The 14,795-nt window shown below is 34.6% G+C and overlaps 2 protein-coding genes across 2 annotated transcripts; one reads left to right on the forward strand and one right to left on the reverse strand.

Moving 5' to 3' along the window:
* Positions 1-682: 682 nt before the first annotated feature.
* LOC112791084 (amino acid permease 4) lies at positions 683-3,081 on the forward strand. The gene is made up of 5 exons (XM_025833787.3): positions 683-908; positions 1,070-1,303; positions 1,717-1,810; positions 1,897-2,251; positions 2,336-3,081. Exons 1-5 carry the CDS (start codon positions 791-793, stop codon positions 2,978-2,980), a joined length of 1,446 nt encoding a protein of 481 aa, XP_025689572.1. The 5' UTR covers positions 683-790; the 3' UTR covers positions 2,981-3,081.
* Positions 3,082-3,273: 192 nt separating this feature from the next.
* Positions 3,274-9,646, reverse strand: LOC112791083 (auxilin-related protein 2-like). The gene is made up of 9 exons (XM_072233373.1): positions 8,547-9,646; positions 7,592-8,253; positions 6,634-7,556; positions 6,038-6,161; positions 5,830-5,927; positions 5,651-5,716; positions 5,191-5,280; positions 4,363-4,539; positions 3,274-3,766 (listed from the first exon to the last, which is right to left on the reverse strand). Exons 1-9 carry the CDS (start codon positions 9,209-9,211, stop codon positions 3,728-3,730), a joined length of 2,844 nt encoding a protein of 947 aa, XP_072089474.1. The 5' UTR covers positions 9,212-9,646; the 3' UTR covers positions 3,274-3,727.
* Positions 9,647-14,795: the final 5,149 nt, after the last annotated feature.

Here is a 14,795-nt window from a genome sequence, read left to right on the forward strand (position 1 = left end):
ATCATATTAGGAATAGGATTTTTGTAATTGGAGAAAATGACTAAATTAATAAATTTTCATAAACATATTTGATCAATATACAATTAGACATATCAGGTATTATATATATTATCAATTAACGTTTTACAATATCAATCTTTGAAGAAAATTGTTTATAGAGTGACTGAAGAACAAATATGATTAATTCGCAATTTTTGAAGGACCAATCTGATTGAAAAAATCTTTCAGGGATGAATTTAAAAAATGTCTTATCTTTCAAGGACTAATTTGACTATTAACCCCTTCTACTTCATTAAATATCATTAATTTAACCAATACTATATTTAGCCACACTTTTTTTATTTTTATACTTTTCTTTTTTTTAATTAATTGTCCCTTTTCAATTAAGACGATTATTAAGTTTTGTTGAAAATGAAATTGTTTAACAAAGAAATTCTTTAATTTATTAAATGTGACATCTAATGTAGTAATTAGTGTAATTTGATAAAATCTAAATAAAAATATTTGATAATAAAAAATATTAATAAAAAATTATCAAACTTTATTATTTTTTATTTAATGTATTTTATAATAAATAAATATTAAATAGGAGAAATTTAACTAGTTTGGTTGATTGTTTTTTTTCCGTCTTCCAAAATTAAACTTCCCTATAAATAGGTGCCATTTCTCGCCATGAAGGACTGTACCTGCATCCAACAACAACATACTCAGACTCTCTGAGTCTCTTTCTCTCTCCCACTCACACAATCCACACAACACTGCATATATCTTAGCTACCTCATTACCAAAGATGCCTGCAGAAAACGCAGCCACATCCAACCTTAGTCGCCATCAAGCTTTCCAAATGGAAGCACTGGCCATGGACGACTCCAAATTCTATGATGACGATGGCCGTGTCAAACGAACTGGTACAAGAAAAACAAATTATAATTTAATTCATCCCATCATTAATTGACCTGATGATTTATAATTTCAATCTTGCATATACAATATTAATAATATGAGTATAATAAACGAGAGGGGGCATGCATGCATATGCATGTATGTGTATGTGCGTGTGCATATGCAGGAAGTGTGTGGACTGCAAGCTCGCACATAATAACAGCAGTTATAGGATCTGGGGTTCTATCTTTGGCTTGGGCCATTGCTCAGTTAGGTTGGCTTGCTGGCCCTGCCGTCATGATCTTGTTCTCTTTCGTCACTCTCTACACTTCCTCCCTTCTTTCTCAGTGTTACCGCAGCGGCGACCCCATCTCCGGCAAGAGAAACTACACTTACATGGACGCTGTTCGCTCCATTCTTGGTATCTAATTAACTACCACATTTATTTTCTTTGGACTATGCTACATATATACTAAGTGAGACATCAATATAAAATAAATTATAGAATATAAATACACATTAAAAATAAATTAAACCTCACATATATTTACATACAAATATATTAGTGATTAATTTTAGTGTACGAATAGTATTTTTGATTTTGTTTTATCATGCATGCCTAGGTAGCTTAATTAATTAGAACTAGTAGGACATGCATCGTTTTATTTAACTTTCTGCTTAAGGAAAAGAAAAGATATTTCATGTTGGTTGGTAAAAAGTTATGAGTTAAATTTTGATGGGAAAAAATGAATAAATATTGGTGACCATGCATGGCAAGATAGATGGTCTTCTGTGGCTGAATGCATGAATATATTGTGTTGGCAATAATGGCAGGTGGGGTGAACGTTAAGCTATGTGGGATGTTTCAGTACCTGAACCTGCTGGGAATCGTAGTAGGATACACAATTGCGGCTTCTATTAGCATGATGTCAGATTAATTTTACATTCTAATTTCCATATATGTTCATCATAATTTAATTGGTTTGTGACAGTTGATGGGTTACATACATACAGGGCAATCAAGAAGTCAAATTGTTTCCATAGCAGCGGGGACAAAGGGCCATGCCACGAGTCAAGCAGCCAATACATCATGATATTTGGGATAATAGAGATTTTCCTTTCACAGATTCCAGACTTTGATCAAATATGGTGGCTTTCAACAGTTGCTGCAGTCATGTCTTTCACATATTCCATAATTGGTCTCTCTCTTGGGATTGCCAAAGTTGCAGAAAGGGGTAGTTTCAAGGGATCCCTCATAGGAATCAGTGTTGGAGCTATCTCAGAGGCCCAAAAGATATGGAGAACTTCCCAGGCTCTTGGTGACATTGCCTTTGCATATTCATATGCTGTTGTTCTCATTGAAATTCAGGTACACCCACACCCTTCTGGCCCTCTCTTCATTCAATGAATTGAATTCTGATTGATGTAATTAATATCTCTGACAACATAACAGGACACCCTGAAATCCCCACCAAGTGAAGCAAAAACAATGAAGAAGGCTACAAAGATTAGCATTGCAGTAACCACAACGTTCTATATGCTTTGTGGGTGCATGGGGTATGCTGCTTTTGGAGATGCAGCACCGGGGAACCTGCTCACTGGTTTTGGTTTCTACAACCCATATTGGCTGGTAGACATTGCTAATGCCGCAATAGTGATCCACCTTGTGGGTGCATACCAAGTGTTTGCCCAACCAATCTTTGCGTTTGTGGAGAAATGGGCGGCGCAAAGATGGCCCAACATTAACAGGGATTTCAAAGTCCCAATTCCGGGTCTTCCCCCGTACAAACTAAGCCTGTTTAGACTGAGTTGGAGGACAGTGTTTGTGATGCTTACAACTGTCACGTCCATGTTGCTTCCGTTCTTTAACGACATAGTGGGAGTGATTGGAGCAATGGGGTTTTGGCCTTTGACGGTTTACTTTCCGGTGATGATGTACATTAAACAGAAGAATATAGCAAGATGGAGTGCCAAATGGATAACGCTACAGATATTCAGTATGGCATGCCTAATGGTATCACTTATTGCTGCTGTTGGTTCTCTTGCTGGTGTCTTGCTTGACCTAAAGAAATACAAACCATTCCAATTTGACTACTAGTTAAGCTCTAATGTGGGCAGTCATGGATTTGGTTCGGGTTTTCTTGTACTTTGCACTGTTATCTAATACATCAATGAATGCCATAGGTTTCCTGTCGGTCACCCTCATTAAGCATCTTGTAAATTAAATTGACATGTTATATTTCCTCACGAGTCACTCCAGTCCAGAAGCAAGCGTCAAATTGAACAGCAGAGTTACAACAACACTGAAATAATTATAAAACGTAGAAATATGACTTTGGCTTGAAAAGTAATTCGACAAGGCAACAGATCCAACACATTGCTGACAGTCAATTTAGTTTCATGAAATGCAGAAGCTCGGGCTGAGATCCTTGCATAAATCATATAATTCACAAAATCGTATATATTCCTGAGAGATCGTACTATATCACAATAAAGAAGAGAGAAAGAATTTGGAAAGGGAAAAAAAATGCTCTTGAGCCCTCACTAAAATTAGGGATAATGATTAATGAATAATAAAATTGATAATGATATTTTACATCAACAAAACATGCTACAATGATAAACATCTGTAGAAACCCAACCCCCCCCCCTTTTTCTCTCTCCTGAAGAACACGATCCCACTGAAGAGAAGGCAGTGGGAAAGCAATACTTCTCCATAGATACAACTATAACTTCAATCAAAACAAATGTGCAGTGATCCAGGGAGACAGCTGAAACAGCGTTGTGGTCTCCTCTCAATATAATCGTTGAACAAAATGCTTCAAGTAGATGCTTTCATCAGAGATTAGAAAAGCTCCTCAGAATTGAATTTATTCCAAGCCTCCTGTTATAAATAAATCATCAAACTTTCAGGCAACATATGAAGGTATGTACGTTCAGGACTAGGCAATAGATTGTATGAACTGCTGAAACTTTCAGGAATTCAGCACTTTATACATAATAAAAATAAAATGTATGTCATGAGACAACTCTTCTTCAACTGAGTGTGAGTGGGGGAAATGTATCAAGTGAGAGGACTGCTTTAATGTGAGCGCCACGCACAAATCCAAGGGCATATAAACCATACATGGATGATGCTGATCAGAATTAAAAATTGTTAAAAGGTCATGTGATCACTCAATTCAAAAAACCACATAAACGGCCAGGGTATCCTTTTATTGCCTAATATTAAATCAAAACTGCAAACATAAAAGTGTATGGGTTTCACACATTTTACAAAATCCATATTCAACAACTGCCTACTGAGAAAGTCCGGTGATCACAAACTATGTTGAAACCCACTTTTAGAAACCACTTAAGAATGATAGCAGTCCATAATCAACATTCAGAAAACCATTGTTGCCACCGGCTACCAAATACTATTTCTTCTTATAAAGCATTCAAGTTGCATATAGAAGTTCAGTAAATGGCCTAAAATACCTTGAGTAGATCAAACACCTTCTCTGCTATATATTTCTGCTGAAGAGTGGCACCCTTCTGCTGCACTTTATCAGGATGAATACACAATGTAGCTTTTCTATATGCTTTTTTAACTGCAGCTCCTGTTATCAAATCAGTCAAAGAAACTGGCTGCCAACCACATTCAGGCCACAACACCTGAACATTGTTCACGAAGAAAACTAGTTAACATCTGCCAAAATTTTGGAGGAAAAAAAACCAACACCTAGATACCGCAAATTCACAGGTTGAATCCTACAATACTTAAATAAATGGATTATCATTTTTTTTTTTTTTTTGGTGAGGGAGGGGGAGTGGTCTAAGAGAACAGGTTCTTTTACTTTTACTCATGTTACCACAGGATTGACTTTAACAGAAGAAGTGCACATTATAAGCTTCTGAAAAATGAAAATCAATCTTGCCTCCCAGGGATGTGGTACGTAGTTAGTAGTTGATTGTAAATTGCTTGTTTGCTACTGAGGTTGACATTTATAACCAAAAATTGCTAGGGTGGTTTACCTTTACCAAGCAGTAACACTTGAAAATTATACAATCAACAAGACAGTATGAGGAATAAGGACATCATGTACATCTGGGCCTAGGGTGGTAGATTGATGACAAATGTGCGAGAAAATGTATATCCAAAATTACAAAGTTCCACCGTTCAATCTCGAAAGAATTTGTACTCGAGAATTCTAAAGGAAGAAATAAACAGGTTATTTAAGACTAGAATACTATATACTTCTTGGCATTACATGGATCTAACAAAAACATATCAAATTATTCAGAGTGTGTGCAATAAGTACATACATATTGTAAGGTGGAGAGCAAAGCACGCAAGTTCCCCTCTTTTCCGGCAGCCCAGCGCTTAATTTCAAAATCCAGCGTTTCAGCAAGCCTCTGAAATAATAATAATAATAATAATAATAATAATAATAATAATAATAATAATAATCTGAAAACTATAATCAATGGAAAGAGAAATTTAAAGGACATAATTTTTCTAGATGCAACCAAGCAGAGCAAAACCATAATTTCATTCATCATTAAATTAAATATTAAATATATAAAGGTAAACAGGAATACTGGCTGACAAGGACCAGGTTACAGCCATCTCTATCTGATCTGCATCTATATATTTAGTGACTTCTGAAGAATAGATTTTTTTTAAAATGCAGAACATGGACAAAGGCGAAATAGGTGTACATAGGCACCATAGTACTGGTGCATGTAAGTAAACAGGAACAAGATGACAAAAGAAACTACTTACATGTCTTTCAGCTTGCTCTCTTTGAGTTTGCAGGTCGCGTTGATTCTTCTCGGCCAAAGCTTTTGCCTAATATAAAATGTCAACAGTCATAGCATATGCAGATTATTCTTCACCTATTCTTTATATCAAGAAATAGTAAAAGGGAATGAAATCAAGGAAACAAACATGTAAACACATACCTGACGCTCTTGAGTCCTCTGGTGGCGTTCCAACCTGGCTCTTCGCCTTTCTTCAGTTTCCCCTTCAACTTCTTGAAATTCTCCAGATGACGGAGCAGCTTCAGACCATAAAAGAGAATGACAAAAAGAGTGATGAACTAAGCAATGGCAGCTGAAAATGTAAACCACTTTTGCATCAATAACCAATGTACTGGAACCACAAATCTACCTCCGAAAATCGAAGAAAGATCATCAACAATATTAGTGGATGATGATGCTTTCTTCATGTTTGAAGATGCACCAGCAGATTTCCTTGTTATATCTGACTGAAATTGATTTTCAAATAGAGAGTCCTGTAAACAAACAGCTTCAGAAAACTTCATAACAAAATTTGCAAGTATAACACTGAATTTAACATGCATGTTATTCCTACATTTATTTTTTTATATAAATCATAAAAAAATAAACTTATACTTCATTAACTACAATTGTTTCTAAACAATTTCATTTTGTTTTTAACTTTTTTTTTCCACGGTATCCTCTAGCCCTCTAGCCCGATAGGCCAAGGACTAATCCACCGCGGATCTGAGCTTCCATTTAAGAGTTTGCCGCTAGCCAATGGGTTGCTGCATGCACAAGGCGGAATTCGAACCTCAACACTTGCTTAAACAATTTTTTGTTTTTAACTAACTCTAACATCCTATCTTCCAGGAGAAATTTTGCATGGCGGTATGGGACAAATTGTGAAAGATAAATTTTGCAATTATTTGTTACAATATAAGTACAGAACTCTAGACAATGTTCAAAAAGAAAAAAGTTACTCACTGAAGAGGTAGTCCGAGGAGGTCTTGGAGCACTACTGGCTCTTGCACCCGTGCCAAAGAAGGACTCAAGATCATTTTCATTCTTTTTTTGGTTTGCTCCTGCAGCAGCAGCAGCGGCTCTTTCTCGGGCCTCAGCCGCAGCCCTTTCTCGAGCCTCTGCAGCAGCCCTCTCTACAGCAGCACGTTCTGCTTTAGCTCGTGCTTCAGCTTCAGCCCTCTCCTTTGCCTCTGCAGCTACCCGTTCAGCCCTTTCCTTTGCCTCTGTGGCAGCCCTTTCTCGGGCTTCAGCCTGTGCCCTCTGCACTGCAGCCCTCTCAGCACGCTCTCGAGCCTCAGCAGCTGCTTTCCCAACAGCAGCTCTTTCAGCTCTTTGGCGAGCTTCAGCAGCTGCTCTTTCACGTGCTTCTCTAGTAGCTCTTTCCACAGCCTGCCTTGCTCTTTCTCTCTCAAGCCGCTGTTTTTCTCTTTCTTTCTCCTCCCTTTCTTTCATGAGTCTTCTTTGCTCATTTTCCTCCCTCTCCTTTTGCTGCCGCTCACGGTCTAACCTTTCCTGTTTTTCTCTCTCTTCTAGCATCTCATCCTTTTCAAATTGCACACCTTCTCTATTTCTAGCTGCCCTTGTGTTTTCTCGCTCCCTAACTTCCCTTGCATGTTTAAATTTAGCTTCGGCTCTATCCATTGCCTCCTTCATAGCAGCGGCAGCAGAGTTCATCTCTAATTCTTCATCAAGAAGACCATTTCCACTCTCGTCATCATTAGCACGACTCCTGCCCATAGCAAAATCATCAAGTTCATCAAACTGTGGTGGTGTAGGGGATGCCCTTGCTGCAGAAGGAGCAGATTTAGGAGCTTGAGAGAATCGAGTGGAACTAGGGAAAGTAGAGTACTCATTAGCCTTCTTTCTAGAATTGGCAGAAGCTGGGGAGCCTGTTCCCATTCTTGAAATATTTACCGGCCGTGGGGAGGGGGTCTTGATGGTGGTGGTGCAGTAGTTGGCTGTGTAAAAAGAGGAACCTCTGACACTGTCAACCATATATCCTCACCAAATTCTACATTTTCTTCATATTTTGGAGACATATCTTCCTCAGCATTGGCCTGTCTAAAATTAGTATTATTATAATTGGGGGAAGTAGACCTTTGGCCAACTGGTTTATTAGAACCAGGTGAATATGAAGGCATGTAAGAAGGGGATTGCGGAACCTCTCGATCATTTTCAACAGGGATCTTGTTTTGCGACCGTTTCTCAGGACTCCTTGCAGAAAACATTTCAACTTGTTCTTTATCTCTAGTCGAACCAGGGCTCGTATTTGACTGTGGAGACAAGCTGCCCTTCCTGCTATTTCTCTCTGATGTGAATGCAGGTACAGATTGTCCAAGCCCGCCAAAAGGATCAATATCATCATATACTCTTCCATTAGAATTTGCTGAACTATCGTTTTTTGTGCTTCTAGAACTACTAAACTTACTAATTTCTTCCAACGGATCTGTAGTGTGGCCTGAGGTTGAATCCACTGGTGCTGAAACTGATTCAAATACTCGGAAAGGGTCTTCTGATGCCGTAGAGGTTGCTTTAGCTGCACTAACAGTTGGTACTGAGGACAAACCGATATCGTCGGTGTGCCTGTTAATAATGTGTGAAAATAACTAAAGATGCACCAACCAATGCGAAAATAAACAATATTTACGAAACATTAAAAAAATAACTCTATATTCCAGTTCTGTGGAATCAAGCCTTCCATCTCCAATAATTTGAAGGCAACAGACAATTTAAGACACGCACATAGGTTAGCTCATGCATATACTTGCGCATTAAGTAAAAGCTGGATACCGCTACCGAACAATGCCAACTGCAAGAGAATCTCTGATACCAAAAACAACTCAGTAACTCACACTCCGTTCAATGTTCATAAATACCTGTTACCAGGTGGCTTACTGCTTCCGAATCCAGCTAGCAAATCATCAAAAGCAGGATCACCTCTATCATCCTTCTCCGATCTCTTCCCACCGGAAGTCTTCGACTCCCTTCCAAACCCGCCAAGAAGATCATCAAACGCGCTACTGCCGCCGCCGCCGCCACTTCCTGGCGCTGACGAAGCCACGGATGCAAAAACATCTTCATACTTATTCTTAGACGTGCTCTTCAACCCTGGAATCCCGTCGAAAATGTCATCATCGTCATACACAGGCTTGTCGTAGACCGGCTTCGGCGAGTTCGTCGACCTGGAACCGAAGTCCCCGGCGGTGGATGAGGAGCCGCCACGAAACATGGAGTCCAAATCAAACGGCGAGTCCGCTCCGCCGCGAGACTCCGATCTGGCGGTCGAGCCGCCGAACATCTCGTCGAAACCACCGCCAGCATCGCGGTTCCTCATGCCACCAGAGGATCCAAACACGGAAGTGGAGCCGAAATCAGAAGCCGTGGAATTGGTAGCGCGTGCGGATCGCGATCCCAAATCGAAGTTAAGAGAGGAAGAAGTGTTTGAGAAATTGGAGGATCCTTTGGAACGAGCCATTGGAGCGGATTTGCCTTGGGGTTTGTAACCGAATTCGGAGGCCAAGAGGCCATCGAAATCGTTCATGGTGCGACGGGATTGCTTATTGGTTGGGAAATTTGGGGGAATTTCCGGAAGTGGAATCGATCAATTAGAGAATTGGTGAACGAAGAAAATGAGGATGAAGAAGAAGGTGATCTGGTGTGTGCGGGTGGAGGGAGCATGCGATGCAGGTGACGGAATCTGAGCTTCTTGATGGGTTTGTTATGCCCTCTATGATTTGATTTGTTTCTTCTCCCTCCCTTACTTTCGCCTTCGTTGCAAAAGATTGATGGAGCAACAGTTGAAATTCCTTTTTCTTATACCCGAAAAACTAAAATCATCCTTTCTTTTTTTTCCCATTTCATTTTCCTAATATTTTTCACACACAATTCATGGATCCACGTAAGTTTAATTTTTTTATTATATTTTATCTGCAGGATAAGACATGACTTGATCAAGTTCCATTATCAAGGCTTTCTTTTTCTTCTTTTCTAAGTTTTCTTTAATTTTGTTTTTTAAGTTCCTTTTTTTCTCTCAATTTTAAAAATTTACTTTTGCCTAAATTTGTTTTAGGAAATTTTGTGCACTCATAATCATATTTTTTGTACTACTAATAAAAAATTTGTCATCCTTTCTCTTCATCTTTCTTTTACTTTCCTCTCTAATTGTTGGTTAAAAAAATGAATAGATGATTATCTAATTGAATTAGTTCAACTTTAAGTACATTACTTTAAAATGTGATTTAAATATTTTTTAATTTTATTTTGAAATATATACGCAATGTAAACAATGGTACGTGTGTTAATATTACTCATTAATCCTTACAACTTAGTGACTTACCAATATTTTTTAAAAAAAGATGAAGTGCCAACATAAGAAAAAAAATTCCTTTTTTTTTATTGCGAAATGGGGGATAAGTGGGCACATCACTCCTAACTGACGCCACTTATAAGTGATAAAATACTCCTTTTAGATTCTAAGCTTGATAAGTTGATACCTATTCAAAATTTAGACCTAAAATGTTGATTAAGATAATTAAACACAGAATTTGAAAGAAATGCTTGGAGGGTCCAAATTTTTTTAATAAAAAATTTATACAATAGTATTTACATTAATATTAGCATACAAAATTTATATTCTGACATATTTAGGGACGAGCCCAAATATAAAAAAGAGGGAGTATTTGTCCTTACAAAAATTTTGAAAAATACTAATAATTAAATAATTATATATAGATGTATACCTTTATTCTTTTATTATATTTTGTTTGTTCTCAACATAAAATATAAATTATTTTCTTGTATTTTATTTTAAAATATATTTTGTTAAATTTAATATATAATAATAATTATTATTATTTTATTAAATTTAATTTAGTATAAAATTTAAAAATAAATAAATCAACTTATAAAAATAGTAATAATTAATTTCATGATACTAGCTAATTAGTTGATAATTAAATTAAAATTTAGTTTTTTAATTAAATACAACTTAAATTATTAGTGATTTTTTAGAAAGTTATTTATGATAAAAAAATATATTATTTATATATTAATATACTGTATTAATATTTTTTATTAAAATAGTCTTGAATATAGTAATTATTTTAGTTGAAAAATTTATTTATACCCTAAATACTATAGTAAGTAGATTTTACAATTGAATAGAAAATAATGAATAATTAAATAATTTTTTAAGAACATATAGAAAATTAATATTTAATTATTTTAAAAATAAAGAAAAAATATTATAAATGATCTTTTCATTTTAAATATTATAATGTGTGTGAAATTATTTTTTATCATTTTAAATACTATAATAAGTAAGTGTGTATAGATGTTTGTGTGTGAAGCTCTATTTTTTTAATACATATAGATAGTTCGAATTTAAAATTTTTAATATATCTAAACCAATTTGGGTTGATTAAGTGATTAGCTCATTTATTCACTTAAATAAATATTATAAATTTAAATATTATATCGTGTATATAATAACTCATTAGCCAGCAATAGGGGTGTTTATGGGTCGAGTGAAATTAGGTTTGTTGTCCTGACCCAAACTTGGCCCTAAATATACACCAAGTCTATTTTTTAGACTCTAACCCGACATTAGACCCGATGAAATCTAAATATTTTCGGGTCACAACTATACCGGGTTCAAACCGGATGAAAATCGGGTCTTTGAAGTTTTAACAATAATTTATAAAGAAACTTGTTTATAAATAAACTTATTTATGATGCACTTATTTATAAAGAAGAAACTTGTTATCGAAAAGTTGATATCCATATTTGAACTTGAATTTGTCTATGAATTCTAAATTAATGCTTCTTTGATCTATTTTCTAATTCAATAAGTGTGATAAAAAATAAAATAATAAGTTTATAATTAATATCACATAATATTGAAATAAATTTAAAACATATATCTTTTTTAGTTCCCTTAGAATGTACATGGCATAGTTATCAGAGTTGAACCGGCAATCAACCCAGTAAAAATACTGGGTCATTGAGTTAGTGGTTCAACCGATGAATTAGTAGTCAAACTATTTAATTCAGTAATAATTAAATAAATATATAAAACTATAATATAATATTTATTGAAAAATAAAAATTAATGTTTAATATTTCATATTATTTAAATTTAAATAAATTATATATAAATTTCATTAGCTCGTTGTTTTTATGTGATATATATAATTATATAAATTATTAGCCTTTAATTTAATAGGTCTATAATCTAAAAATAATAAAAAAAGTTACATATAGATAAAATTAAAAGTAAAAATAATTAGTTGATAATAAATAAGAAACCATCAAAATTTTAAAAAAGAAATAAATATATACAAGTTGAATTACATAAATAAACATATGAAGTTAAAATTATTCTAATAAAATATGAATTAATGTAAAGTTATAAGTTTGGAGCATTACTCATGAGAACTTAGTGATTATATATTCTATAATTAGCATATAATAGAATAAGAACATGCCTGCCTTAGTAGTATAAGAGCTACACCCTTAGACAATCCTTCCAGGTTCGAAGGCGCACAGGTCAGTGGCCGAATTGTACCGGTCGAACATTATGGATTATCGAATTCTTTGCATCTTTATTTTGAAAGCACTTGGAAGAAGTTTAAATCTAGTTAATTCTTTGCATCTTTATTTTAGAAGTACTTGGAAGAAATTTAAATTTGTTTTTTTTTGTAGTTTCACATTTCTTCAAACGCTTCACATTTTTGGGAAATTAGTTATAACAATTATATTTAGTAAATCTATAAAAATCGTCGCCAAGTCTTGCAATTTTTTTAAATTCAAAACAACTCAACAACCTTTATTTATTATTTTTTTTTAAATCTTAAATAGAAAAGATCTCAACAACCAAGTAGGTAGAGTAGAGTACAAAGAGTACTCAATGATTATGAAATAAGATAAATACTAACTATTATTTCTAATTAATGATCAAAATATATATATATATATATTTTCAATTTTCAGCGTTGATCTAAGATGGGTGGAGAGAATAGTGTAGATGAAAAAGAGAAGAGTAAAGAATATAAGTGATAATGAGATAACTGCATCAGAAAATTAGGGAAAGCAAAAACCATGAACAATAAAAAAAAGATCAGAAGAGAAAGACAAAAGAGAAATTATTTTTCTTATACAATTATTAATCTTCAAAAAGACAAAAATATCTCTCTTCTATTCACATAAAAATAATTTTTTTTAAGCATCTTTATTTTGGAAGTACTTGAAAAAAGTTTAAATTTGCTTTTTTGTAGCTTCATATTTCCAAGTGTTTCAAAGGCTTCACATTTTTGGAAATTAGTTATAACAATAATATTTAGTGAATTCATAAAAGTGGCCACCAAGTCTTACAACTTTTTGGATTCAAAACAACACAACAATTTTTATTTATAATTTTTTTTTTAATCTTAGATAGAAAAAGATCTCAACAACTAAATAGGTACAATGAAATACAAAGAATACTCGATGATTACGAAATAAGATAAATATTAACCACCGTTTTTAATTAATGATCAATATATATTTTAATTTTTAGCACTGATCTGAGATGGGCGGAGAGAATAGTGTAAATAGAAAGAAGATTAAAAAAAATATAAGTGGTGATGAGACAACCGCATCAGAGAATCAGAGAGAATAAAAAATCGTGAACGGTGAAAAGAGGATCAGAAGGGAAAGATAAAAGAAAAATTGTTTCTCTTGTACAAAGACAAAAATATCTTTCTTTATTGACACAGGTACGTTACTTTTCATAAGTATAAATCCTAAAAATATTTGAAGGTTGTAGAAGGCTTAGAGAATGGGGAGTTAAATCTATGACCTTCTTTTATTTTAATGAAATAACCCTTTTAAAATAAACTTTCAATTTGAATCTGTTTGAACTTAGCAGCGAAAAAATTATGAGACAATTTATTTTTATCTCATGAATATCAGAAAATAGAACAGAGCAAGGAAGAGAGAAGTTGACACCATCATGTTTCCTGGTTCAGTTGCCTTATACAATGCAACCTACATCCGGTCTCTACCACAACAGTGGTGGAATTTCTATTATAGTTAAAGTATTACATACACCAAATCCACAAGATTGACACAATCCTTTCACTCTCAAGTTTTAACTTAACTTGACTTGATTATACTAATACCTAACTCTTCACTCTTAGTGCTAACCTAACTAAGAAAAGGGTACCTCACTGGTACAAGATACAAGACCAGACTCAACCAAAAGAAATCTGAAATCATTCTAGGCTTTTCACTCAAATGTATCTCTCTGCCTCTTTCAACTCTTAGTCTCTTTCAATGACTCTTTCATTCAGCCTTTTACCTTAAGAAATTACAGAAAGATAAACATTGAAAAGAAAATTACAATCTGTAAACCATGAAGGAGATTGACGCTTCAACAACCTCTTTGCTATGTGATGAACCAGATTTGCTTGCCTCTGATTTAGTTCTTCATTCTGGCGGAATGCCCCTTTGACTAGGAAGCACTGTCCAAGTTGATGAACTTCTTATGAGAAGAGCTTCTTTAGAGAACTCTTCTCAGAACATAAACCTCAAAACACTGGTTATCTCTCCTTAGCTTCAGAATCATGAAAAATCTTCTTTTGTATCTCCTTGTATGTTGCTGAGTTGCTCTCTCCTAGGTCAACCCTCGAGTTGTGTGCTTCACCAACTCACCATCTCACTTTTTCCAGTCAATCCTCAAAATAGAAACTTTGGTTCTGACCCCTTTTTGTTGACCGAAAGCCACAGGAAAGCAGAAACAAATATTTTCAATGGTAAACCCAGATCTTAGTCATTGAAATACTACTTGGTCCCCAAGACACATATTTGACCATAGATTCACAACAGTGTTGAACAGAGATCGTCTTTCCCATGTATCCCAATTTGGGATGGCAGAGAGTTGAAAATGAAGAGAAGAAAATGAGATGCATGTAGAAGAAAATAAATCACCTTTAGCTTCTAACTTCTCTTGATACAATTTGATGTGGGTGATTAGACTTCAACCTTTCTTGCTTAACCTTCTCTTTCTTTCTTCTTCGGTGAATAGCTTAGGAACTAAGCTCTCTATCACTTCTCTTATTTCTGACCAAGAGAAAAAAGGTGAGCGT

The sequence above is a fragment of the Arachis hypogaea genome, chromosome 3 (genome assembly GCF_003086295.3).
Source record: "Arachis hypogaea cultivar Tifrunner chromosome 3, arahy.Tifrunner.gnm2.J5K5, whole genome shotgun sequence".
NCBI lineage: Eukaryota > Viridiplantae > Streptophyta > Magnoliopsida > Fabales > Fabaceae > Arachis > Arachis hypogaea.